This window comes from Nannospalax galili, unplaced genomic scaffold (assembly GCF_000622305.1).
Source record: "Nannospalax galili isolate Female #2095 unplaced genomic scaffold, S.galili_v1.0 scaffold406, whole genome shotgun sequence".
In the NCBI taxonomy this organism is placed as follows: Eukaryota; Metazoa; Chordata; class Mammalia; order Rodentia; family Spalacidae; genus Nannospalax; species Nannospalax galili.
In genome coordinates this window covers 7,220,942-7,248,009 of record NW_008357033.1, presented here as the reverse complement: position 1 = coordinate 7,248,009, position 27,068 = coordinate 7,220,942, and the positions used below count along the sequence as shown (strand labels likewise).

At 50.9% G+C, this 27,068-nt stretch overlaps 2 protein-coding genes across 4 annotated transcripts in view; both read right to left on the bottom strand.

The window, feature by feature from the left end:
* Window positions 1–5,277: 5,277 nt before the first annotated feature.
* Rho (rhodopsin) lies at window positions 5,278–11,116 on the bottom strand. Its single transcript, XM_008854920.1, has 5 exons — window positions 10,662–11,116; window positions 8,480–8,648; window positions 7,210–7,375; window positions 6,843–7,082; window positions 5,278–5,963 (listed from the first exon to the last, which is right to left on the bottom strand). The coding sequence occupies exons 1-5, from the start codon at window positions 11,020–11,022 to the stop codon at window positions 5,853–5,855; spliced, it is 1,047 nt and encodes a 348-aa protein (XP_008853142.1). The 5' UTR covers window positions 11,023–11,116; the 3' UTR covers window positions 5,278–5,852.
* A 5,856-nt stretch (window positions 11,117–16,972) lies between these two features.
* Window positions 16,973–27,068, bottom strand: part of Ift122 (intraflagellar transport 122) — a 73,208-nt gene continuing 63,112 nt past the window's right edge. For 2 of the 3 annotated variants that reach the window (XM_008854919.3, XM_008854917.3), the window contains 9 exons: window positions 25,236–25,376; window positions 24,080–24,174; window positions 22,958–23,058; window positions 20,712–20,877; window positions 19,858–19,969; window positions 19,320–19,445; window positions 18,237–18,316; window positions 17,739–17,903; window positions 16,973–17,441 (listed from right to left, as the gene is read on the bottom strand). In XM_008854919.3, coding sequence (XP_008853141.1) covers window positions 17,352–17,441; window positions 17,739–17,903; window positions 18,237–18,316; window positions 19,320–19,445; window positions 19,858–19,969; window positions 20,712–20,877; window positions 22,958–23,058; window positions 24,080–24,174; window positions 25,236–25,376 — 1,076 coding nt within the window. In that variant the 3' untranslated portion in view covers window positions 16,973–17,351. Of the gene's footprint in view, window positions 17,442–17,738; window positions 17,904–18,236; window positions 18,317–19,319; window positions 19,446–19,857; window positions 19,970–20,711; window positions 20,878–22,957; window positions 23,059–24,079; window positions 24,178–25,235; window positions 25,377–27,068 lie in introns of all 3 variants that reach the window. The other variant, XM_008854918.3, reaches the window with a different exon arrangement.

The following is a 27,068-nucleotide window of genomic DNA, read 5'->3' as shown; positions in this document are numbered from 1 at the left end:
TGATAGGCAACACGCCATCAAGTTAGGAGGGGAGCAGGGACACGCCGTCAGGTGCCCAGCTAGAACTTGGATTATTCCTCACAAAGGAAGGGAAATGATGGGCATCTGGCACTTGCCTCCCCTGTCCTGAGACCCCCATCCTGCTTTCTCCTCTCTGATCTTTCTCCTCCCACACCACCTCTGCTTCCTCTGCACTTCGTCCTCATCTCTGGGGAGGAAAGTCGTGTGCACTGAACAAGTGCTGTGTGAATTGTCATTTGTATCATTCATGCCCATGTCTCCTGGGTCCTTTAGACCCCAGATCCCTAGACCGTGAGCCACAAGCCAGACGGGGACCTGTAACAAAATGTAGGGGTCATGGAAACTTTGACAACGGTAAAAAAATGTCTGAACACACAACCATCAAAACTGAATTCAAGGGCAGGTGAGATGACTCAGCAGGTAAGGGCACTTAACCGCCAAACCCCAGGACCTGAGTTGCATCCTGGGGGGCCCACTGTCCTCTAACTTCCACATGTGCCCTATGGAATGTGTATCCTTAACCCACACACAATAAGTAAGATGTACTAAAACATTTTAAATTGAAAAATCAAACACGAAATGACTCTGAGGTATCTCTGGCAGTGCTTGCCCATGTTGCATCATGTGACTTCACCACAGCCTTGGTTCTGAACACAAACGGGCACACTTCGCTCTGTGCATGCCATCACACCACCTCTCAGCTCAGATTCCAAACTGCTGAATGTTGTGAACATGAGCGATTTAACCCTTTCCTCCAAAAAAGTTTAGCAGTGGTTTCTCATGACCAACCACTCTCCCTGCTCCCTTGTTAAGAAATGAACACTTAAACCAGGCATGGTGGTGCACACCTTTAATCCCAGCCCTTAGGAGGCAGAGGCAGGTGGATCTCTGTGAGTTCCAGGCCAGCTGGGACTACAGGGAGACCCTGTCTCAAAACAACAACAACAACAACAACAACAACAAAGAGTACTTATTCATGAACTCCTTGGATTAGTCGTGTGCCTGATACTGTAACCCACTGTCACAATTCCTGGTTGAATGCCACATCCCTTTCTCTCTTTTGTTCCATGCTGTTTTCCCGACCAGTCATTTGAGTAGATTGTAAGGCTGAAGCTCAGTGAAGGACAGCTAAGTGCTTCTCGCATCAGTGATAAAAGGCTCTCCTTCCAATTTTTGGTGGCTACGCGTCCTTCTGTGCGGAAGTTAAATTTGCCTTAAGTTAAATGGTGGTCTCTTTTTTTAAAAAAAAATTATTATTTTAATTTTATGTGTATGCATGTATTGCCTGTGTGTAGGTAAGTGCACCTATGTTGTGCAATGCCCACAGAGGACAGAAGCTGTTGGATCCCCTAGAACTGGAGTTTCAGACAGTAGTTAGCTGCCACGTGGGTGCTGGGATTCAAACTTGGATCTTTTGTAGGAACAACCAATGTTCTTAACCACTTAGCCATCTCTCCAGCCCCTAAATGGTGGTCTCTTGATTTGCAATCCTGATCTTATCTCCAATATGAATTACAGAGTTTTTTGTTTTTTCTTTTTTAAAACTATGCATATAAAGTTTTCTGCTCTTATTGAAACATAATGGTTCAATTAGGTAAAATAAAGACTTTTAATGTTTCCCACCATCATTCTTCAGCATGTAATGGCCAAGTTAGTCTAGATTGGATTATATTAGAATGTTTGATTTAAAAAATTCTGTTTGAAATTGCTGACTTGAGTTTCATACAAAAAAAAATCACCGATTGGGGTGATGGCTTAGCTAGTAAAGTGCTTGCTGTACAAACATGAGGACCTGAGTTCAGAATCCCAGCACGCATGTAAAAGTTGGGTGGGGCCACCTGAGTCTATAACCCCAGTACAGAGGGGTCAGAGATAGGTGGATCCTGGGGACTCGCTGGCCAGTAGTCTAGTCAATGCTCTGAACTCCAGGTTCAGTGAGACCCTGTCTCAAAAAATAAGGTGTTGGGGCTGGAGGGATGGCTCAGTGATTAAGAGCACTGGCTGCTCTTGCAGAGGACCTGGTTCAGTTCCCAGCACTCACATGATGGCTAAGAACTATCTGTAAACTCCAGTTCCAGGGGATTCGACACCCACTCTGGCCTCCAATCACACCAGGCACATGGTGTACTTACATACATGCAGGAAAAACATGCATACACATAAAATTTAAAAAATAAATAAAAAATAAGGTGGTGATGAATAAGGAAGGCACCTGAAGTCGAATGCACATGCACAGTGAATGCACACCTACATACATGTGCACAGAGGCATAAAGCACATGCACACACATGCACAAATCGATCAATGAATTTTGGCTTGGGATTAGAAAAGAATTTCCAACAATTTCCAAAACTGCCTGAACATACTTCTGCCATGCCATATTCTACTGTGTATTTATGCAAAGCAGTGTTCTCCCCATTGATAATTATAAAATCAAAATATCAATCAACTCTGAAAAATGCTGAAGACGCTCTCCACCCTGCAGTATCAAATATTCAGCCAAGATTTCATTCTTTATGTAAAAATAAGCACATCCATCTCATTAGTATGCAAATTCACTTCATCTTTATTAATTATACAATTACATATATACCAAAGAATTATTTTACAATAAATTTCTTTATGATTATCAATATATATTTGATTTGTATGCCTATTTTATTCCATATATACCTAGGGTTGTGTAAAATGTTCTCATGTGCAAAGGGACCATGGGTGGAAACAGGTGAAGAAACACTCTCTAACCTTTCACCCACTGAGATGTCTCTCAGTTTCAGAGCCATGACCTATGAAAGTTCAGGGATGTACTCTGAGGCTGGGGAGGTGGCACTGTGTTTCCTCCAGAACACCTAAGGCTGTCCAAGGTGGTGTCTCTTTACTGGGGTGATGGGTCTGTGACCAAGGTTGGCCAGGTCCCATGGTGCAGTATGTTCTAATCCATGGGCAGCTTCCCTAGATTTGGTTGAGTGGATGGTCTACAGCAGGTGCTCTATAAAGTTTTGTTTGCCTAGAGCCTGGCAGGTGACCCTGTGGGGACTCCAGGTCCCAGCTGGGGTGAGCAGCTCTTTTTCTGTACCCACCTTGATGGATAAGGGCTTGTCCATCAACTGTGGAAGGAGGTGGAGACCACGCTCTCCAACATGACAACCCAGAGCATTCTGGTTCTGAAAGGACATTTTTCCTAGACAGGAATAGGTGGGGACAAATGTTGGTCAAGTGAACTAGGGGGGATGGGGGCGGAACAAGGCCAGGTAGCTGAAATGCCACTATCTCGCCAACAGCTACCCCTGGTCCATGAAACATGGAAAATAGCCAGAGTTGTGGTGTCCATGGGAATCTCCCTCATCCACAAAGCTCCAGGGCCTTGACCAGCACCTGCTAGCCCCCATCCCTCTGAACTGGTGGTAGTCCTGTTCTCCTCCTACTACTGGAAACTGGAAACCCCCGCCCCTTGTTTCTTTGGGGAATACATCCTACAGACTCTTTGGTTAAGTGAAGTCAAGTTTGTCTTGGGGGTATGAGCATGTGACAATCCACAAATCTCTATCTTCCACATGGTGATTCAGTTAGAGATGATCAGGTGACCCAGGCTGAGCCAATCAGATGTATCCCCATCTCTGGCATAGTAATTGAGTTAGAGGTGATCAGGTGACTGAACCCTGACCAATCAATATGAATCTCTTAGACATGATACGCTTAGGAGTAATCAGGTGACCTAGATCTGCCCAATAAGAGCCTGACAAACCATTTGGGGAAGGAAAGCCCCTTTCTGGAGGGCTTGCTGGCCCAGGGACTGCTGAGGACTTTCTGCCACCTCTGGGGAACAGTTGGCCTGTGAGTGGAGTCAACACAGAAGAGAGACAGAGCAGGTCACTGACCTAAGATTCTGTGATAAGATCTGCTCCAGAAGTTCAGCTTGATTTCCTGTCACTTGCCACCAAATGAACCCTCACAGACACCCCCAGGGTGTCTTCCATCCCAGGCCCTTGGCTCTTCTCTTCTTTGGTGGTGTCACTCCATCCCACTCCCCTGGCAGAGTGGAGATGTCTGGTAAGGTCAGCACCCATCAGAGGCCCAGAGTGTCACTGCAACATGCCAGGAAGTGGGCTGTCCACTAAGTCCTTTAGATCTCACTTAATCCCCTCAAGGGCAGGTCTAAACTTCCTATGCAGATAAGGCTTAAAAAGGTCACTCTGTCTGCATGCTACTCAAGCTGGGTTTCTTGAATTCCTAGGACTACTGTATCGCACCCCTCCCAGGAAGTCTGGGCTGCTTGTCTCCACACAGTGGCCTCTCCAGCCCTCCTTGGCCAAGTGGAGGGGAGGCTGCCCCATCCTGTGGATAAAGAGCTAGAGCACAACAGACCACCACTGCTACCAGGTGTAGGCGCTGAGCTTTTAATGTCTCCTTTTGCATGCTAGGCAGAGCTGGGCATGGTGGTTCTGTGCATGGGAGGGGTGCAGACTGAAGCAGCTTAATTCTGGCAATCTGGAGTTCCTGTTGACCTCGAAGCCAAGACTCTTTCAGGTCAAGAACAGACCAATTGCCAAGGAAAACAGGGTATATCCAGCAAGGGAGTTGGGAACTAGGACCAGGAGCATCCCAGGGAAGGGGCCTGACCACATCTCCCTCTGTTTTTCTGAGCTCTTCAGGACAAGGGAGGCATCAAGGACTCAGCTCCTCCCTGACTGTGGGCAGGTTAGCTCAACTTCTAGAACTCCCCGTTGGCTGGGCACTGCTGCCACCCAGGTGCTGGGCTGGAAGATGGGTCCAGAAGCCAAGAAGAAGGCCTGGTCTCCACAGGCCAAGCAGGACCAGGAGGTATGAGTTGGTGTGGTGGTGGGGGGCACACCAGAGACAGGACCCAGATCTTGCCTGGGACCCCAGGCCACAGTGCTTTCTCAGCCCCCATGTCTGCACTCCACATTCCTCTCACTGCCCCTCCAGAGTCCAGCTCCAGCCCTGCACTGGCCTGAAGACTTGGCTTATTTGTTGAAGCCTGCTGAAGCTGGAGGAAACCCTATCTGAGTGCTTGGGCCCTGCCCAACTCCCAAATGGTCACTAACAAGCAGAGACACTCATGATGGTTAATTAATTCTGTTAATTGATATTATTCATGATGTAGCCACCATCTGTGCACTCCTTACTATGTACAAAGTACCCATTCTCTCTCTCTCTCTCTCTCTCTCTCTCTCTCTCTCTCTCTCTCTCACACACACACACAAACACACACACACACACACACACACACACAGAGTCTTCAAAGCAGCCATACACTGTTGGGGCCTGGGATTTGGGATTCCCACCTTAGGGGCAAAGAAAACAAAACCAGGGAGGTAAAAACAACTGCTGAAAGATGCCAGGCAAACATGACTGGCACCTGCCCGGTAGGGACCTGGAGACAGACATGCCCCTCCCATGCATCCCCTCAGTCACATCTCCAGTCATTATTTCATCATTCCTCCCTTCATCCAGCTAGCATTTATTAAGCATCTACTGTGTGCCCTGTTCTGTCCTAGACACTTAGCCCTAAGCTGGGGCACTTTTTGTGTTCCTGAGAAACAAGCTGGGGGAGGGGTACAGATCCTGCTGGCCCCTGGGAATTAGGTACTCCAGCTTGGGGGTCTTGGTGGACAGATGTCCCTTCTCAGGCTATCCCTAAGTAAGTAGGGAGCCTTGTTTTTCTTTAATTCATTAAAAATAAACAAGCAAACACACACTGAGGGAGCCTGTATGACCTCATTCCAACAGGTACTGCTCTTGGTGGGGGCTGTGGCTGGGGTGAGTGGGGACAGAAGACTCCTACAGTCAGCCACAGTCTCTGGCTGGGTTTAGGCCGGGGCCACCTGGCTGGTCTCGGTCTTGGAGGCGGTGGGAGATGCTTCCTCATCACCCAGGAGGTTCTTGCCACAGCAGAGGGTGGTGAGCATGCAGTTCCGGAACTAGAAGGCAGGGGGCACCATTCAGGAAAGTGCCTCACCACCCTGCCCTGCCTCAGCCTCCCACATCCTCCCCCGACCCCAAGTCTGGCTACCTGGAAGGAACTTGCTTAAGTGTATGTTATCCCACCCATAGAGATGCCAGGGACCCAGCACAAGGGGTCATTGTCAAATGACATTCCACAGTGTCCTATGGGTGTCCAGGGCATTCTATGAATGATCTCATTTAATCTGAGAATTCGGGATTTGGTCCTTTTGTGAATGAAGAAATTGAAGCCCAGAGAAGGAGATATCTGATTTGCCCGAGGTCACACAGCTAGAACATGGCAGTGCTGGCACTTGAATCCAGTGCCTATGTCCAAAGACTTCTTCCTCTACTGCAAAGAAACTATATATATATATATATATATATATATATATATATGAAAAATCCCCAACATATTTTTTTACTCAGGATTTCCCTGTAGCCCTGGTTGGCCTAGAACTTGCTATGTAGACTAGGCTGGCCTTGATCTCACAAAGATCTAGATGCCTGCCTCTGCCTTCCAAGTGCTGGGACTAAAGGTGTGCACCACTCTGCCCAGATGGAAACATAATTTTTAACAAGTGCTGATCCCTTTCGTGTTTGGAACCAGCCTTTTAAGCAACTTGTCAGTTTTAGAATCACTGAGATTACCCATTCCGGGCTTGGAATTGTTTGTTTTTGTTGTTTTTTGAGACAGTCTCATAGGAGTGTTGGGCCACCTGGAGGGCTTACTCCCAGAGGAGCCACCCAGAGATTGGGAGTCTGCCAACCTACCAGCATCCCAGTGGAGCCCCTCTCCTGCCTGGTCTCCTCCCCCCTCATTTCCTCCACGCCCCCATTCCCCAAACTGCAGGTACCTGCTTGTTCATCATGATATAGATGACCGGGTTGTAGATGGAGGCGCTCTTGGCAAAAAAAGCTGGTAGGGTCATGAAGATGGGGCCAAAGTTGGAGCCCTGGTGGGTGAAGATGTACATGGCTACGCTGGCATAGGGTACCCAGCAGATCAGGAAGGCGATGACCATAATGACGACCATGCGGGTGACTTCTTTTTCTGCCTTCTGCGTGGTGGCTGACTCCTGCTGCTGGGCAGCGGCCTGCAGGGACACAGACCTAGGTCCAGCCCACAGTGTCCACACAGGCCCTGACACCCAGCTCTGGCTGTCCAGCATGTGACTGGGGACACACATTAGAAGCCCTTGGCACCCAAGTCCCAGCTTGTACCTCCTTGACTGTGAAGACCAGCTGCCCATAGCAGAAGAAGATGATGATCATGGGGATGGTGAAGTGGACCACGAACATGTAGATGACAAATGACTCATTGTTGACCTCGGGCTTAAGCGTGTAGTAGTCAATCCCGCATGAGCACTGCATGCCCTCAGGAATGTACCTGAGGGTTGATGTAAGGAGTGGTGGGTAAGACAAGGAGACACCTGCTTGGTTGGGCCTGAGGGGCAGGGTCCCTAGTGGGCAGGAGTTCCTATAGGTCTTTGGAAACATGGTATCCTCACCTGCTGGCCCCACTGCCTGATGAAACTGCCCCGTCTCTGCCCTCAGGTTCAGAGCCATCAGGCCTCCTGATACCTAGCTACACAACTGGGGTAGCTCAGATGAGTAGATATAGGGTGCTGGGGAGGAGGGCACAGGCCTACCTTGTGTATGCAACTGTTTATAGATGAAGGTATCCAAGCACAGGATGCTTCCTAGACCAATAATGAGGGTGCTGCCATCTAAAGGACCTTGTGCAACTTCTGGAATGTTCCAGATGTTCCCCTAATGTCTGAAGTCAGTGACATCTAACTGCCTTCAGAAACCCCAGAGTGCCCATGACTGTATCTGCAGAGGCCTGCCAGGCCAGGTGGGTGAAGACAAGGAAAGAGGCCAGAGGAGGGAGAAAGCTCAGATCAGCAAACTTTGTAAAATGGGCTCTAGGAGGGTAGATGAGGACATGAAGTGGAAATGGAGATTTCTTGGGGGCAGAGGGAGGTAAGGACTCTGGGAACCAGTGACCTGTCCGTGTGTCCAAACCACAGTCCCTGTCTTCTCTCATCTCAGCTGCCATTGGAGACAGTGGCCTGGATGGGGGATAGGACCCACTTCCCAGGGCCACAATGTCACCATGGCTATTAGGAAGGTTCAGCTTCCCCAGGGGCTGAGGTCCAAGGTCAGAGAGAGCTACTCATGGGGCACTTGACCAAAGAGGATTGCAGTTTGGCCTTGGCTTAGCTGAAGATTAGGGGCTTGGTCAATGTGGTAAGGGGTTGGGGTGTCTGGGGTTCTCCTTGAAATGGGGCTTGGAGACAGAGCCAGACTTACAGCACAATTAAGGTCCCTCTCCTCTCCCCTGCCTTAGATCTGGTTCTGGGAGGGTGGCCAGGATGGGTTTTGGGGCAGGACTATAGAGCTCAGTGTCTGGGACCAGCCAGCAGGCTTTGCATCCTGATTGGGGGCCTGACAAAGGTCTTTCAGACCCCTCTGTACTCAGTGCCCTTACCTGGACCAGCCAACAAGTGGGGGTACAGCACAGGCCAGCGCCATGACCCAGGTGAAGGCTACACCCGTGATGGCATGGTTCTCCCCAAAGCGGAAGTTGCTCATGGGCTTGCAGACCACCACGTACCGCTCAATGGCCAGGACCACCAGGGACCACAGGGCAATTTCACCTGCAAGACAAGTGGAGGCCCATCAACCCTCCTGTGCTGGCCTCACTCCAGACCAGAGAGCACACTCCCCAGGGGTGCAGGCCAGCAAGGCAGCCTCTGTCTGCTTCAGGACTTGATCGAGGCCTCAGGAACAAAGGGGGCTTGGACTGAACAGAAGGACGAGGAGGAAGAGGAGGAGGAAGAGGCAGTGGTGGAGTCGGCGGTGGGGGTGGGGATGAAGGACCCATGTGTCAGAGTGAACCTCCAAAAAGCCAGGAATTGTTTGGTTAGAGCCATAGGCTCATGGGACACAGAATCAGATTGGATTAGGCACTGGTGGCAGATTTTCAGAACAGCATAATCTTCTTGGGGCCACAGGCAAAGTTCCTTGGAAGGATGTACAAAGATAGCAGAAACCCACAGGAAGCAGAATGGCCAGAGCTGTGGCCTGGGACGGCACTGATAAGTTCTTTGCCAGGGGAAGAAGAAGGAGGAGGTGTGGGCTGCCCTCAGTGCTCAGTACAGAGAAGGCTATGCAACAAACCAGCCCTGGGATACTTCTGATGATGGGCGCTCTACCAACAAGAATCTCTGGGTGGTGGCAGGTGTGGCCTGGGCCTGGCCATGCAGAGATGAGCCCACTGGCATGTGGCACCTCAGCTTCTGGCCAGAGACTGGGGGACTATGATCACAATGATGGCCAGATATGCCTGACAGTGCCATGAAGAAGACAGCACTCTGGTTATGGGGGATCAAGACAGAGCACCCTCAGCCAGGTGTGGTGGGCACACCTTTAATCCCAGCACTCAGGAGTCAGAGGCAGGTGGATCTTTGTGAGATCAAGGCTAGCCTGGTTTTTAAAGAGTAAGTTTCAGGCCAGCTGGGGGCTATAGGGAGACTCTGTCTCAAAACACACAAACCAAAGAAAAAGAAAAGGCACCCTCAAGACTCGTGCAAGTTATAACCATCACCCCAGCTTTGTCACACCCACCGCTCTTGTCTTCCTACATCCACAGGAGACATCCCTGGATCTAAATAGGTTCTGGTCCCTGCTCTGCCACATCGCTACATGAGTCTCTTGTCATCTCCCTGCCTCATTTTCTTCATGTGCTAACAGGTTTCATAATCCCTGCCACAGCTGCATCATTTATTTTACAATTGAACCAGAGAGAAAATGTTAAAAAAAAAATTTAGTGTGGCATAGTGGTCTATGCCTGTGTGCCTGTAGTCCCAGCACTTGAAAATTGGAAGCAGGAGGCTTGGGAGTTGAAGGCCATCTTCAGCTACATAGTTTGAGGCCAACTTGGGCTACATGAGACCTAGCCTCAAAAAAAAAAAAAAAAAAAAAAAAAAAAAAAAAAAAAAAAAAAAAAAAAAAAAAAAAAAAAAGAAAGAAAGAAAAAGAAAGAAAAGAGGAAGGAAGGAGGAGAAAGAAAAAAGAAAGATCCAAATCCTTTGAAGCTACAGATGCCTCACAGGTGTCCTGCCTCCTGCCAGAGGTGCTGCCTGGGGAGGAAATAAGATTCCCAGCAGGCCCTTGTGGCATAGGTTAGTAGCACAGAGATGACTGTCAGAAGCCTGCAACACAGGCCTTTTCAAACCTTGGAGGAGAATGCGGTCCTCCCCTGGGCAGGAGCGGGGGAGGGGGGGGCATTCCTGGAGGACAAAGACCTGTGTGTTTTGTCTAGCTCAGTCCTGGTGCTTAACCTGGGTCTGCCCAGCTCACCTGCCTCAGGGAACACAGAAGTCAACTCTGCTCCTATCTCCTAAGAGTCCCCAGCAAGCCTCTGACCACTCTAAATCTTGTTCTTTGCTTCACCCCAAGTGAGATACGTGAGCATCCATGCTCACGCTCAACGCACAGCAGCAGCCTAGCTCAGCAACACAGTGTTTGTAGATTGAATAACAAGGCCTTCGGATAATGCTGATTTAAGAGGCGTGGAGAAGGATCCTTTAAGCCACCGTACCCAAGCTGTGGACCCGCCCTAGGCCCTTCCATGCTCGAAGCCGACACCCCAGCCCCTTGGCTCATACCGCCCAGTGTGGCAAAGAAACCCTCGAGGTTGCATCCTGTGGGTCCAAAGACGAAATAGCCGTGCAGCGAGGTGTAGAACGTGGTGGTGAAACCCCCGATGACCATGAAGAGGTCAGCCAGGGCCAAGTTGAGCAGGATGTAGTTGAGAGGCGTGCGCAGCTTCTTGTGCTGCACGGTGACGTAGAGCGTGAGAAAGTTGATGGGGAAGCCCAGCACGATGAGCAGGAACATGTACGCCGCCAGCATGGAGAACTGCCATGGCTCGGCCAGGTAGTACTGCGGCTGCTCGAAGGGGCTGCGCACCACGCCTGTGCCGTTGGAGAAGGGCACGTAGAAGTTGGGGCCCTCCGTGCCGTTCATGGCTGCCGCCCTGGTGGCTGCCCCACGGGCTGTTCCGACAACGGAGACTGAGGCTCCAGGGTGCGAGCTCAGCCACCCACGGCTCCCACTGCACGACTCCGGGCCCTGACCGCCCACCCAGACCCTTATAAAATGACCTTCCATCCCTAAGCCGTGGGCTGATTCAGCATCCGGGAGATATCATAATAATCAAACTAATCCCGCTACTGCCACCCAGGCCTAATTGGCTTGAAGCAGGACGAAGGTGACACTGGATAGAGGCTGGGGTCGCGCGCAGGGGGTCCCTGGGAAAACGAAGGTTGTCTCATCTTGTCTACCCCAGACTTCCCCAGAAATTCTGCCCAAATAGTCAGTCTGGTGGGCCTAACTACTGTGTTCCAACTCTTTTCCTTGAGTTCTCATAAGGTCACAGAAACTATTCTCACTCCTCACACCCTTCCTCACCTATTTGGTCCCTTCCCAGGTTTCCTCTTGGTTATCTGGTCCCCAGGCCCTGACACCAGCTCATTTGGACAGAACCAAGCTTTGTGCAGGGCAGGGGATGCACCCTGCCAGCTCTGCCCATTACCCCCCCCCCCACAAGGCCCAACAGTTCAATAACTATTTGTTGTGTTCAATTGGAATTTGCTCACTCACTCTTTCATTAAACATTTATGAGCTGGCCACCAGGGAGACAAAGAGAGAGAAGGACACAGCCCTGCCCAGAGTGCTTCTATACTGAGGACTCAGAACCCTGTACAGGCTGAGAGATGCTGGTCCTGGACCAGGCTTGGAGTCAGAGGATGTGAGGCCAGTGTTTCTGCCATGTGGTTGTGATGCTAGCCCCAAGATGGCAAGACGCACAGGGGAAGGAAAGCAGGGACTTCAGGGACAGGTGACCAGGGAGCAGGTGTAGGGTTGGTGCTAGCAGGTTTCCCAGATCATCTGAGAAAGGAGTTCAAAGATATTCCCAGGATGAAGTGGGGTGACCTAGAGCCCCTGCATATAGGATGCTCCAGGACCATTATCTAGCAGGCACATGCATGGGGTGCCCATGAGTCCTAGACAAGGGGCTTGATTTTGGGGGGATCCACAAGAAACATCAAGTCCCTGGCTGCAAAAAGCCAGCACTTCTCTGGGGGACCTAGGGGGATAGGCAACTGTTACAAACAAGAGCTGAGAGAAGAATACCCTAAGCAGCCTGGAACATGCCTCTAGGTGAAGGTTGATCTGAGAGCTGAATGATTGGAGAAACAGCCATGTTTCTCATCACACAGGTATTCAGGCAAAGGAGAACCACAGCACAGGCCCTGAGGCCTGAGTAGAAGGCTCACCACAGAAATGTACATTTCTGAGACTTGGGGCCCTTAATCTCTGTCTTGATCAGTCTCTTAAGGATTCTTAGATCTGTCTGCTCAGAAAAGGAAATCCCTTCCCTGAAGGCTCTCCTGGAGGTTCCAGACCCCTTGCTTATCCCCAGCACACAGAGGGTTAATGAAAGGAACACAGGATTGGTGTGTATGGAGGGGTTGAGGTGGCTTCTAGCAGATTAAGAAGCTTGGCTTGATGATTAGGCCCAACGCTAATGAGGTCAAGGTGGATGCTTTGATTCTGATACCACCGTGGTGGTCACCCTCATCCCTGTAGTGCAACAGCACCCCAGGGCCTTGCTTGCTTGTTTGTACTTGGGACAGCTGGGAAGCTGTGTTGTGTTCTGTTTCTTTTACCCATCTCCTAGGCCCTAATGTGAGCCTTCAGGGGTGGGCTAGGCACATAGTAGGAGCTTGCTAAACACCTGCTGACCCACCGAGTGAGTAGACAGGCACAATTACCTCTGGAATCACTGATACTCATCTATTTCACAGGGCTGTACAGTGGGAGACTGAAAATGGTCACTGAGGTGAAGTGACTCTGGAGTCTGTAAAACGTGACAGAAATTGTTTTGAACAGGTGCTGTTGGTTCAGTGAGATAAATTCAGAGTGACCTGAAAGGGTCATTAGAAGCTATTGGTTCAACTACCCTCCTGCATCCTCACCTGCAGACTGAGGTCTGAGGTGCATAGTGGGTGGGGTGCACGGATCACCCAGGTCATGTGACGAGTCCGCCACAGACAGGGCTATAATCACACGGTCTACATAGCTTTGTAGGTATCTCTCCCTGTTCATCTCTCTCCCATCAGTTCTTAGGGGAGGCCTGCCCGTCTTCTCATCAAAGGGAGAGTTGCTGGGTAGGAGGATAACACCTAGATTGAGTTACATGGACACAAGATAGAGCAGTGGTTACCTTGAGAGGAAGCGGGAATTCTAGCCTGTGTCTCTAAGTCACCAGGATACCTTGGGGAGTCCCACTTTCCCCTCTGAGCCTGTTTTCTGAGACTGGGACACTGGGAGCAACATAGCCATCTCCAGGCTGAGCCTGCCCTGCTGTTCCACAGTAAGTCTGCAGACATCATAGCTGAAGCGCGGTGGCTCTTTTACACTCACTTGACATCCCACCTAGGCCCCTGACCAGTGCAATGGCACCCCTTCCTGAGTGCCTGCCTTTGTGGGCTGCTGGAGCTTTTCAAGTCAGTTCTTCTACCTCTCCCTCAGGCCCCTGAGGAGAGCCCACCCCCACTAACCTCCACACCAGGTCTCATGAGCACTATCTACACAATACCAACACTGCCGTCTTACCCCCTCTGGCTGACCCACACTCATTCGTATCTCTGGAATGTGGGTCAGTTAGGCTTGTCATCTGCTGTCTGTGAGCTCTTGATCCCCAGCAGGGGGGTCCCTGTAGGGAGAGTCCCCCTCTTCTGGCGGTTAGAGACCCTCTGCAGAGGTGAAGTTTGAGCACAGTCTGGCTAACCTGCAGCCTGAGTTCTTTCCCTCTGGAGTCAGGGGTCTTGAGAAGACTAACAGCACACCTGAGTGAGGGTCACCGTGGTCAAGCTGTGAAAAAGTCTGAGGAGCTCAGATGCTCGGCCCTGGGTCTTTGACCAGAGCTGCAGCCATCTTAGCCCCTTGGACGCATGGGTAGTAGCAGGCACTGACTGGAGGATTAGGAACTTAGCCACTAACATTAATGGCTCTTAAGCCTCAGCAGGAAAAAGTGCTTCTGGGTCAGCAGCCCCCTCTTCCTTGTCCTGCTTCACCACCTCACCTGTGGCTTAGTCCACCTGGCTGTGTCACCAAGGCCTGGAAGGAGAGATGCTGCTCTCCTTTCCTCCTTCCACTTTGAGCATTTGTTATGCATGCTCCATGGCGGGCCCTGGGCTGAGTGTTATGCAGGCTCAGGAGGCCAGACAGGTGAAACTACTAACAAGGAGCTATGGCAAATTTTCTCCTAGTCCCATCTGCCTAGCTCACTGCTGTCTTTGCTGTGTTAGAGCCAGGGAAGAGACATGGTAGAGGAACATCTAATGCCCTGAACCAGAGCCATGGGCCCTGTTGGCTTTAGTAGTCCTGCAGGAGGATGCTATGGAAAACAGACCTACAGAGGAGGTGGGCAGGAGGGCACCTGTGGACCCCAGAGGGGTGACCTTAGAGCCTTGGTGGCAGACCTATGAGCCCAGAGGTGGGGAGGGTTGGCTGACTAGCATTGGGGAGCCACTGTGGGTCACAAGCAGGGTAGGGGAACCGTTGCTCGTGTGTTCTAGAAAGGTGTATGGAGCCTGAGGATGATGAAGGTAGTGTTCCAGAGATGGTACTTTGCCCAGTGTAGGACCTGCCTATTGGTAGCCTCCTTACTGAGGGTCTTAACCTGCCTGGTTCACTTTCACCATGCTGTGTAGACCCCAGGATAAGGGAAAGGCACAGCAGGATAGCAAACCCTTCGCCCCCAGCCAGAGCCATAAGGGGCTTCTGGCTTTAGCAGCCCTGTAGGATCAATAGCAAATGGAAATCCACGGACATATCACTGGCTGAGGCCTGGCTAGTCAAGTCTTATCTTCCTCTTCCTCACTTTGGAGAATGTGGACATGATATACATCATCAGGAGGCAGCTCCACCAAGCTGTGCAGCCCAGTCACTCCCGGGCTCAGCCTTCTCCTAACAAAATGGTCTCTGTCCTGATTTTTCTCAGTCAGGGTCACCGTGAGCCCTGTTCATAGATGCTAGTTATGGCTGAAAACTCTGTGCTCAAGCTGAAGAAGGCCCTTGTGCACTGAGTGGAAACTGTCTCAGAGGGCTAGCCCAGTCCAATTATGAAGAGATCAGAAGATGATGCTCAGTGCTGCACCTGGTGAGACCTACCTGGGTTCAGCATGGACATTTGTTCAACCACAGAGTTGCTGAATCTCAGCTTTGCCATCTGTGTATGGACCTCCCTGGAGGCTGCTGAGATCAGATATGATAGTGCATCAACAAGAACAGGAGCTCAGCCTCCAGGGCTTGGCTCCCAACAGGACACTCTGGAGTTTCTGTGTTATCAGCTGAGAGGATGCATGTTGGCATCTCAGACAGACCCCCTGCCTCCAGCCACAGACCATCTGATCTGTCACTGTGATTGACGCCTGTTGGGTAGCTGGAGTTGTTTTCTCCCTCACCCCGCTTTTTCCCAGCCATATGCAAATGATTTCAGTTCAAGGAATGCGCTAATGGAAATCCTAACACATTAATAAATGTTTAGCGTGAGAGAGAGCATGCATGATCATAAGCAATTAGACACTCCAGTGGAGGAGTTCTGTTGGCACAACTGTCTGGCTCCCTCCTTCATTCCTTCCATCATTTCCATAGAGGTGGAGACTGTTGGGGAGGGCCTGGACCATTCCTGGGTTCTGGCTCTAGTGCTGCCTGACCTCTATGGTCCCTCCTGTTAGAGCCCCATTTCTACATCCCTGCAGTGGTCACACCACCTCACAACAGGGTCCTCAGCATGGCTCCCAGCTAACCAATTTCCCAGGCTCCTGCCTGTATTAAGATGCTGGTGGGGTGGGCAGGAGGGCAGGGCCCTTGGGGTAAGCATTGTATTGCTGCCCCTGGGCAGGTGGCATGCTGGAGGAATGGCGCAGAACTTCTGGGATGACAACTCTTGATGCTACCTCACGGCTGGAAGCCCATGGGCCCCTGCACTCTCACAATCATAATGAGTACATGGATGTGGCTATACAGAGATCCCCAGGTGGAACCCCTATGATTCATGCCCTGGAGGGAAGGGGAAGGTGCCACTGGGCTGGGGACCTTGTAGGGGCAGATCCCATGACAGGTGTGCAGGATAAGCTTCAGGAGCTCTGGGGACAAACCTTTATTCTTTGGAGCCAAGTATTTTATTGTCTTGTCAAGATGGAACCTCATTAAACCAAAAGAAACAACAAAAATACCTGCTTTGGGGGCTGGAGAGATGGCCCAGTGGTTAAGAGCACTGCTTTTGCAGAGGACTCAGGTTTGATTCCCAGCACCCCTATAGCAGCTATGAACCGTCCTTAACTCCAGCTCCACGGGAATCCAAAGCCCTCTTCTGACCCCCAAGGCACTGCATGACACGGGTGCACTCACATGCAGGCAAGACACTAATACAGACCAGAAGTACACCAGGTAATGTTCAAAAGCAGACATCCCAGACTGGTTGGCAATGGTTAACAAATGAGAGACAATTTTAGTCTGTAGGGATTGGTTACACAGAGCAATGATGTATAACAGTCAAAAAAGGGGGTACATGCTGGGCGTGGTAATGCACACCTTTAAACCCACCACTCAGGAGGCAGAGGCAAGCGGATCTCTGTGAGTTCAAGGCCAGCTTGGTCTACATAGTGAGTTCAGGACAGCTGGGACTACAGAGAAACCCTGTCTCAAAAAGACAAAAAAACAAACAAAAACAAACAAAAACCCCAGCGCCTCTGTCCCTTCCCACATTGCCATTTTGATTAGATTTCATTTTAAGAGCAGGCAAATGCAATGTTCCTTTTGGATCAAATTAGAAACAGGTGCACTTTTGCATAAGGAAATTAAGTTGCAGACAATATGAAGATTTGTTAAAACGCAGACACTGATGAAAACGAGTAGCCCTTTTATTTGTCATTATTGAGGCAATCTGTTGGCAAAGTGCACACGTTAACGGTCTGACAGATCTGTGGACTCCAGCAGGCTGCCATGAACAACTTCAGCCCTTCTGAAAGTAACAGATTTTTTTTTCTTAGAAAATATATGTACATTCTCTTCCCTTTCTCCTGGTGCTATTTACAAGGCACAAAACACTATAAATAGGAAATCTGTGGTTACATAGGGCCCCTCCGTGAAATAAAACTTCATCTGGGCAGGAGACATGTTCAGGTGGTTTAACTCTTTCTCCCTCCACAGCCTAGGGATAGCAAGGTGGCCAGGGGAGAGGGTGGTCCCAGGGGCTGGTGGTCCCAAGGGCCGGTCTCTGCTCATGAGCCAGTGTCGTCGATGGGCCTCCGGCAGTAGGGGCAGCAGGCATGCTGGAGCACCAACAGCTCATAATCCTCTGAGTGGAACATCTGAGGAAAGATTGATTATGACCCAGGGTCATGGGGCCAGGTACCCCTCCAGACCTGACTCTGGGCTGGGACATGCTGCCCTGAGGGGAGACATTCTGAATGGAGTTTACAGGTACATCATCCCTGACTCCAGGTTCAGGAAAGGGTTCCTTAAAGTCTGCTCCAGCCAACTGGGCAGATACAAGTGAGATGGTGGGACTGTGCCAGCTCATGTTTCTTCCCCTACATGCCCAGCTTCTCAAGGGATATACTAGGAATGGAAGGGTAGGAGAGAGGTTGCCAGTGATGGGCCAGTACCTGGAAGCAGGAGGGGCACATGGTGATGGAGGCGTCTGGCAGCAATGAGCGGAAGTACTGCCACTTCAGTGGTGGGGGCCAGCGCTTGATGAGGACGTCTCTGCGGCTCATGGAACACAGCACCGACCGGTTCACCACCACAGGTACAAACTCTGAGCTGCCTTGCTGTGAGGGGGAAAGTGCATGGTGTGGTGCCCTCCTCATCCACACTGACATGTATGTTGGTCCTGATCTCGGGATCCTTGGTGGCCAAGAGGTCCCTACCACCTCTCATCTCCAGGCAGCCCTGACCCTGACATGCTCTCTGCACCAGTGCTGAAGCAGTCTTGGCACTACCAGTCACCACCAGAAGAGGTCCAGTTCTCCCTCCAACTGCCACTTCTGGAGATTGTGGCCAGCCTTCACTGTCCATCAACTGAGGGTCCCTGTGTGCCTGGGGAAAAGGGCTAACAGAGCTCCGCCAGGTCTTGGTACCCTGTCATGCAGGAGGCATCTCACCTCAAAGCTCAGCTTGGCTGTGAATGGGTCGTCATCTCCCATAGAGTCCATGGTATCATCCAGCCTCAGCATCTGGGAACCTGGAGGATTCTGGTCAAGGAAGGAGCTGGAGATCCAACAGGGAGCAAGTACCACATGCTCACTCCCAAGAGCTTGGCCAGACCTTGCATTTCACTAATGTAGGTAGAGTGGTAGAGTGTCTAAGAAAGGCCTCGGGATAGAGGATGGGGGATACAGGCCAGAGAAGGGAATCCATTAGGCCCTCTGTTTCCCCCATCTTCTAGCCACACCATAGCTCACAGGGAGTAGCCATCTAAGGGATCTATACACAGCCTTGGGATCTGCTGTGTATAGACCATGGACCTCTCACCTTTTACTAATGGCTGTAACTTGCAGAGCCTGGATAGACTAGCCTAGGTAGAGAGCTAGGATCTACCCCTCTGCCCAGTGGTGGTAGAGCTGGTATCAGGGGAGGGCAGGAGGGACTCCCTGGGGAACAGAGGCTGTTAGTGTCCTGAGTCAGGCACAGGATGTGGGTATAATCTAGCCTGAGCATATAATGGCTCCAATAGGAAGCTGGTGTGGCACACAGGATTTTGTGTCCTTCAACAACTAACTCCGTGGGTCTTCCTCCCACCCTGCTTCTCAAAGCATGGTCCATGAATAGGGGCCTCACATGGGAGCTTGCTAGAAAGGTGGACTCCCAGTGCTTCAACCTGCTGGCTCAGAGCCTCATGATAAATTGTATACAGTTCCCTGTGAGACACTATTTTGTTTGAAGAGTACAGGGCTGGGCTTGGCCCAAGACCATACCCCCATGCTGTCCACTTAGGAACAGTGGTAGGGAGACCCCCCCACAGGAAGACTAAAGTGCCAGTCTTAAATCTGTAGGCTCTAGTCAGTTCTCTGCCTACCTCTGGCCTTAGACCTTACTAAATGGGGAACTCTTCAGTCTTTCTAGGCCACAGACTGGGCCCGGCATTGGCCCACCATCCATGGCCTCATCCTTTCTGTCCCCACCTGGTGGGAGCCTATCCTGAGGCCCTCCACCCTGCCTGACTCCAGGCCCAGTACACAGGATACTGCTGCTAGTGATCTCCTGCCATTTGCTCTCCTGCTTGTGTCTCGGTGCCTCCAGGTCAATGAGGGCAATGGCTTCCTCATCTGTGATACCCTCTTCTAGGTAGAATTCCACCAGGTGCAGCACCTCTGGAGGTAGAGGGAGGGGTTAGGAGGATGGCTTCATGGGAGCTCCGGGCTGTCACTCATATCAGGCAGCATGCAAGCAGGTGTACTGACCAGAGCATGTCTTCCCCCCAGCAGCTTCTCCAAAGGCATGTGAGGGGAGAACCAGGCCTCAGCAGTTTCCCCCTGTGGTACTGGAATGGGCTACCCTGAACGCGTTGGCCATGAAAGCTCCATGACTGCCAGCTCAGCCTGGTATGCCATTATGCAAAGCCCAGCACCAGGCAGAGTGAGGGTGTATGCTCTGTGGACCCTGACAATGATTCTGTGTGTATGGCATGGGGGCATAACACTATGCACAATTGCAAACGGAGATCCTCATAGGCCTTTGGGCTTTGCCCTGTGGTACTTGGCAGTAAGGAATGGAGTGGCTCACCATAGGAAGAGGCAGAGAAGATGAAGGGCTGGCGGCAGTTGACACACACATTGCCCAGGTTGTTCAGCAGCGGGTTGTTGGTGGAGCAGCGGTAGCACAAGGGCACTAGCTCCTACAAAACAACACACAATGGCCCGGGCTGAACCACAAGTGGGCACACACCCACTTTCTCTCACGGCCTAGGGCTGTGTGCTGCAGGGAGGCTGGTTAAGGCCTACAGATACAAACAAAGCCTATACCTGGGACCCACTGTCCATCTCCTCCAAGGCAGAGCTCAGCAGGATACTAACAAGAATGTCAGTACCCACAGTCACTTCCTGCCACTAACCAGCCTCCAGGTACTGTGTCAGGGACATCACTTATGCTGCACAGGTAGCCTCATGCCACAGATGTGGAAGGGTTTACCCAGGCCCACCTGACAGAGCAGGAAACTGAGGTTCTGGAAGCATGAGGCACAGCTAGGAAGCAATGAAACTGGGATTTGAACCTAGGTTATCTGAGGACAAGTGCCTGCCTTGAACTTGACATCTGGGCTGGGGAGACCAGGGTTGTAGATACTGTAGGGGATTTGCTGAGGCCCACATGGGGCGGGGCCTGGGGTAGGGGCAGGAGCTCTCAGGAAGAGGGTCAGTGTTGACACAGGCCTGAGGGCAGGCACAGTCTTCTGGGCTTGGAGGTGGCCTGTGACAAGACTCTAGGCCAGTGGCTACATCGTGGGCTGGAGCACAGCAGGCTGAGTGGAGAGCAGGGAAACAGGGAGGAGCAGGAGCAGGAGCAAGCAGGGGGGACACAAAGAGAACACAGCAATCAACTGTGAAACAGAACCCAGACTGGGCTCAAACACATGCCCTCACCTCGCTGTCATGGAAGGGCTTGGAGCGGATGGTCAGGGTGCCCAGTTCAATGGACTTCTGGATCCTGGTGGGAATCTGCAGCCCCTGCAGCTTGTTGTAGGCATGCCGAGCCAGCTTGTAGGCACCTAAGGCCTTGCTCTGCTTGGCCAGTGTGAAGAGTGTATTCCTACCATCAGCAAGGTTAAGGACAGTAGAGGTGGGACCCAGAGTCAGTGCTGCCCACTCTCAGACTGAGTTCTGGGCTAGAATGTAGCCTGTGCTGGTAACCAAAACATGGGCAGGCATCTGAAGAGTGATTTGCTTATATGTGAGATGTAAATGTGTGTCTAGGACAGTAGGCCCTGGGGTCTTCCCAGAGGCAAAGACAGTAGCTGCTACTGCCTTCTTTTAGGAAAAAAAAGTCATGGTCTCACTATGTATCTAGTCTGGCCTCAGTCTTCTGGCCTCAGTCTTCCAAGTGCTGAGATTACAGTCACAGCCTGGCTTAGATTCTTTAGGCCAGCAGCACACAGCAATCACCCAGGGACTCCCTTCTGCTTTCTGGGGCCTCTCTGAGCTCCTCATCTGAGACCAACAAACCTCTGTACCCCCATTGCACTCACCTCTGATTCTGGCTGTACCTAGGCCCTGCCCATCCTCCCTGCTTCTCTGGCAAGCTTCAGCTCATCACTACAAGCCCAGATCTCATAGCTCTCACTCTCCTTCTCTAGGGTGACCTCTGTAACACAGCTCCAACAGTTTGTACGTGCGTGTCACCCTGTCTGTCTGCACTGTAACTTCTTTAAAAAAAAATTCTTTTTTGTCTTTTTGAGACAGGGTCTCCCTGTAGCCCCAGCTGTCCTGGATCTATGTAGGCCAGGCTGGCCTCGAACTCACAAAGATCCGCCTGCCTCTGCCTCCTAAGTGCTGGGATTAAAGGCGTGTGCCACCACGCCTGGCTTTTTTTTTTTTTAATTTATTATTTTTATTTTATGTGTATGTGTGTATTGCCTGCATGTAGGTAAGTGCACCTGTGTTGTGCAATGCCTATGGAGGTCAGAAGAGGCTGTCAGATCCCCTGGGACTGGAGTTACAGGCAGTTGTTAGCCGCCATGTGGGTGCTGGGATTCGAACCCGGGTCTTCTACAAGAGCAGCCAGTATTCTTAACCGCTGAGCCATCTTTCCAGCCCCTGCACTGTAACTTCTTTAAGTCAGGGACCATATCAGCAAACCATTTCTGTGTTCCTAGGATATGACACGAGGTAGGGCTCAGCACAAAAGCCCAATCAAACTCTGTTGACTCAACATAACTTTCTGAAAAGGTTGGGCATAGGTGCCAAGGGTGGCAGGGATGGCTGTGGCAGCTCCTTTGGTGAGCATGACCTGCTAGTAGTGGGCAGGAGTATTAGTCAGTGAAGTCCCTTTGACTGAGGAGGGGGAGTTCCCCTGAAGAGTAAACAATGGGTCTGGATCTAATTTTCCCCTTGAGCTGGAGACCCCTTCCTGGAAGGGGCTCCTACAGAAGTAAGGCAGGCTAGCCAGAGGCTGAATGGGGACAACGGCTTTTGACAGTTCTGGGCTATTTGCCCTCTCTGTTTCTGGTCCTTCTATGGCTCTCACTTGCAGAGGAGAAGTAGACTCACAGGGACCCTCAGTGCCCTACACAGGTGCCCAGCTCTTCCACACCTGCCTCACAGGGCCTCCCTGCCTCCCAGTGGTTGGGGCTCCCTGTACTATTCACCCTACTGCCTTCCCTATAGCATGCACGTCACCTTCTCTAGGCAGCCACCCCTGACCAGTGGAGAGTAGATATAAATGTGTGTCTAGGACACAGGCCCAGAGCCCTACCCTTAGCTCCATTTTATTCTTGGGCACAGTGTACATCTCACCAAACCAGGCCCTGCCTCTTGTCATCTCCCCTAATAGATGGCAGCTTTGTCACCTAGGCTGACATGGCCCAGAATCCAAGCAGAAGGCCAAGGCTTCCTGGTTTCAATCCTACCCTCCTTTGTGGGTTCTGGGAGGCAAGGGACAGGGTGCTAGCCAGAATTACAGGCCAGGTGCTGTCAGATAGCCCTGAAAGCTAATCTCCCCTTGGCAATGGCAGCTCAGCTGCGCCTCTCCTACAGCCAATAGCAGTGGGAGGGCAGCTCTCCCTGCTCCCTGAGGGCCACTGAGAGAGGAAGCTTCTGCCAGTAAAGTGCTCTGTGGAGAACTGGGGCCATTAGACAGAGGGCCAGGAGGGTGGTGGTGGTGGGGAGGATACACTTTAGAGATGCCCAAGGGGGTGTCCTTGGTCAGGCTGTGCAACAAGAACTTGGAGATGTTGAAGAGGGTTTCAGGAAGATCGAAGCTGAATGGCTCCTCCTGCAGTGAGAATAACAGGGATCAAATTCCCTACTGGAAGGAAGGCAGGGCGATTCTAAGCAACTCCGTGCACTGCGCACCTACTGAGTGCTGGGTATCACAGCTGGCCCCACTGGTCTTTAACACAGTCCTAGGGAGGAAAGTGATGCTCAGGGAAAGGATGGCCCATGTCACCCAACAGAATGGGGGTAAGAGCTGGGATTAAACCAAGAGCTGATTCCCCCAGAAAATGTCCTTGCAGCTGTACCGCCCCTGGAGTTCTCCATTCCTGAGCTCAAGCTGTCTCCAATGAGCTCTAACAGAGAAGAGCTTTCATGCAAGTGAGAACATGACCACTGACATAAAGAGGTCTCCAATGGAGCGTTTATCCATTCCCCACTGGACATCACATACCTCTTCTTTGCTCCCCAGCATCTGTTGAAGCAATGTGCTACCAAGAGCATACAGGGCGCCAGGCTGGCTTAGACACTAATAGGAGCCCTCACATCCATCTAGGGAGGCCCACAGACTCTTGCTCCATCCCTGTGGAGAGGCAGCCCTTGACTGGCTGGGCCACCATTTGCCAGGGGCATCAAAGTCTGAACCATCAACTAGAAAGGCTCATCCCAGCTCTAGATTCTAATTCTGAAACCCAGCATTTGCTGAATGGCAATTAAAAAAAAAAAGAGTAAAGCCAGGTGTAGTGGCGCACACCTTTAATCCCAGCACTCAGGGGGCAGAGGCAGGTGGATCTCTGTGAGTTCAAGGCCAGCCTGGTCTACATAGTGAGATCCAGGACAGTCTGGGGCTACAGGGAGACCCTGTCTCAAAAAGACCAAAAAAAAAAAAAGTAGCAGATGAAGAGTAGCAGATGAAGGAATAAAGCCTTTGCTTCCCAAGGAAAGCAAGTTTGCCTAGCAGTTCTTCATGCCCCACAGGCACAGTGTTTAGCGGCCTGCTGTTCTTCAAGACATGCCCAGGGGCCCTTGCTGAGCAGACGAGGCCCAAAGTCACCCATCTCCCAGTCTCCTGGCCACCTTACCGTGTACCGATGAATGGTTTGGTAGCCGTGGTACAGCTCGGCCAGGTGCTGGAAATGATGGAACTTGCCAAGCATTACGTCCTTCTGGGCAGGATCTGCTATGTGGCAGGACAGGTGGAGGGCAGGAGATGGAAGACATCAAATAGTATCAGGGCTTCCTATGATAGAAGCTGAGACGGCAGTGAAGGACAACAGGTGCATACTTAGGACTGGTCCATCCTAGATGGTGGATCTCAGCTGGGCAGGGATTCTAGCCAGGAAGCACCTGAGGACAAGTCTCTTCCAGGATGCACACTGCATCCTCCCAGCTCTGTGCACTGAGCCAGCACCTGCTGGGTCCAGAATTGGGGGAGGCTGATGAGCTCAGACACACTGGAGGAGTCTGACTGGATGGCAGATGGCATCTTCATAGATGGCATCTTCATTAGCTATCCATGCTCACCTTGTGCCTCTGCCCTCTGCCAGCTATTTATCTGGAGCCCAACACTGGCCAGAACAGAAAAATGCTACTTTGTACCTGGGCTTGATGGTTCTGATTATAAGCAAGGTGCTGTGACTCAAAGCGACCTTCTGAAGGAGGAAGCAAGGACCACCCCATGGTGTGAATGGGCAGAGGAGTTCAGTAAGGAACCATCACTTCACAGACTCCATCTCTAGTGCTCTTGCCAACACTGCATGCAGCCTTGCTCCAGCAGGGAAGGACATCTGTCTCTGCCCCTCCACACCAGCACAAGGGCATCACAGGGAGTGACATGAATGAAAGGAACACTAAAACTGTCTTCCTGTCTGGGATGCGGGAGAGTCTGGAGTGGGTTATTGTAAGGTGATCTTTTCATCTTTTCATTTAATTAAAAAAAATTTAAAGTCAAGGCTCACTTGGGTCCAGCTCCAGACTCCCAGGTAGCAGGAGAAAGAAGCTCTGAATTAGCAATGCAGAGTGGGACCTCCCACCCATAAGACAAAACTGCCAGACCGTCCTACTTACAGGCAAACTTGAAAGAGATGACAGGCCAGATTGTGCCACTGTAAGGCAGGCTCAGAGACAACACATTCAATAAACAAGCCCAGGGCTTTAATGAAACAGTCCTGCTCTTCTGATTTTATCTGGTGTCAGAGAGGGGCCGGGGAGGAGGCCAGCAAGCTGCTACTCACTCACCTTGAGCTATGTCGAGGCATTGCATGGACAGCATCCAATAGTAATAGGCGGCGTCATTAAATCTGCTCTCCACCACAGCATTGTGTGTGAGCTGCTCTAGCACCCGGACTGCTTCTCTTTGCCGCCCAGCTTTGTGGAATGCTGGGGGCCAAAAAAGTACATGCATGTCATAGGGAGTCAGACTAAGGCAGAAGGATTGATTGTGCAGGGCCTGCATGGGGCTGCTTGGGAGGCAGCTCATCAGAGTATCTGTAGTGCCTCGTTGCTGGGATGCGCCTCTCAGGCCACAGGCTATAAATAACCAAGGCTACATCCTGAAATAAACATAGGGAGATATACTCCTTTTGGCAGTGAAATGGCAACCTACTTTAGAAAGAAACAGAAGAGAGAAAATCTGAGGTACCAAAGCCTGGCACCACCTGCAGAGAACTTGCCCCATTCCACTCCAAGTGAGGCTTTGTGACTGAGAAGCACTAACAGGACCTGCTATTCTATGGAGTACCTTCACTGATAATTATTGCACTGGATTGCCATGGCAGACTTCTAAAGAAGGAAAACCACCTCCTTTCAATGGAGACAAATGGGCTTTGCCAGGTAGAGACAGCGTATCATGGTAAAGGTTAGAGAATGGAGCTTAGCCCAGGTCCTAGGTCATCCTCAGCTGAGTGCTTTCTGATACCAACCTTGCAAGATCTGGCTCTGCTCTCAAAACCAGACACTTGTGAAAACAAGCAAAGAATTTCTCAATCACGCCTATGTCTATTTAACAGAAATTTTCTGAGCCCCTCCCTACTTGGGATACTCGGAGTGTTGGGGTTTGTCAGAGGACTTGTAGCTATGACACCTGCATGTGTGTGGGCATTTGGATGACCCACATCCTCTGCCTGGAGAGAAGGAAAAGGTCTGGCCTTTGTTCCATTCTCATCTCCCATCTCTTGTCTGAGTACCAAGTTACTATGGTGATGGATTCTTGGAAGGGCGACACAGACAGATGGATAGGTTGACGTGTTTTGCCCAAACATGCATATACTTCAGCAACTGGGTGCTCTGGAAATGCTGAGGCTGTAGAGAACGGGCTGTCCTTCAACTGGGGTTTTTAACTGAGGAGCTCCAACAGGGAGACATTTGTTCTGCAATGTGTCCGGAGGTGGCAACTGCTACCATATAGAAGTGTAAATGAGATGCTATAGGGTATGACACACTCAATTTCAATTAGGAGACTTTCTAAATAGGCATAAAAATCAGGATCCCAGCTGGACAGATCTTGGTCCAATTCTAGCTCTGCCCCTCACTAGTTCTGTGACTTCACCAGGCACATTTAGCCTCTACGTCTCTGCAGGGCTGCTGGCAAGATTCAAGGTTATGTAGGTTAAGTGCCCAGCCAGCGCCTGCCACAGTGAAGATGCTCACATTTCTAAATGATGATGAACATTACCAGTTAAAGCACCATGCTTGCTTTGGCTCCTATGTCATATGCCACCATACCTTGTATGTGGCTCATTTCACCAACAGAAACATCGAGGGGCAGAGAGGCTGTTCCCCTTGTCCGAGCCAGAAACAGCCCATTTCTATCTATCTCAGCAGAGAAAAATAAAGCTGAGACCATGCCAGACTCTTGGGGCAATGCTCTCATTTTGCTGTCATCATGCCCCCAGCTCCAGTGACCTCTCTGCCAGTTCTCAGCTATGACACTAAAGGCAGATTTTTTTAAAAATTATTATTATTATTATTATTATTATTATTGTTTTTGGTCTTTTTGAGGCAGGGTCCCCCTGTACCCCAGCTGACCTGGAACTATGTAGACCAGACTGGCCTTGAACTCACAGAGATCCA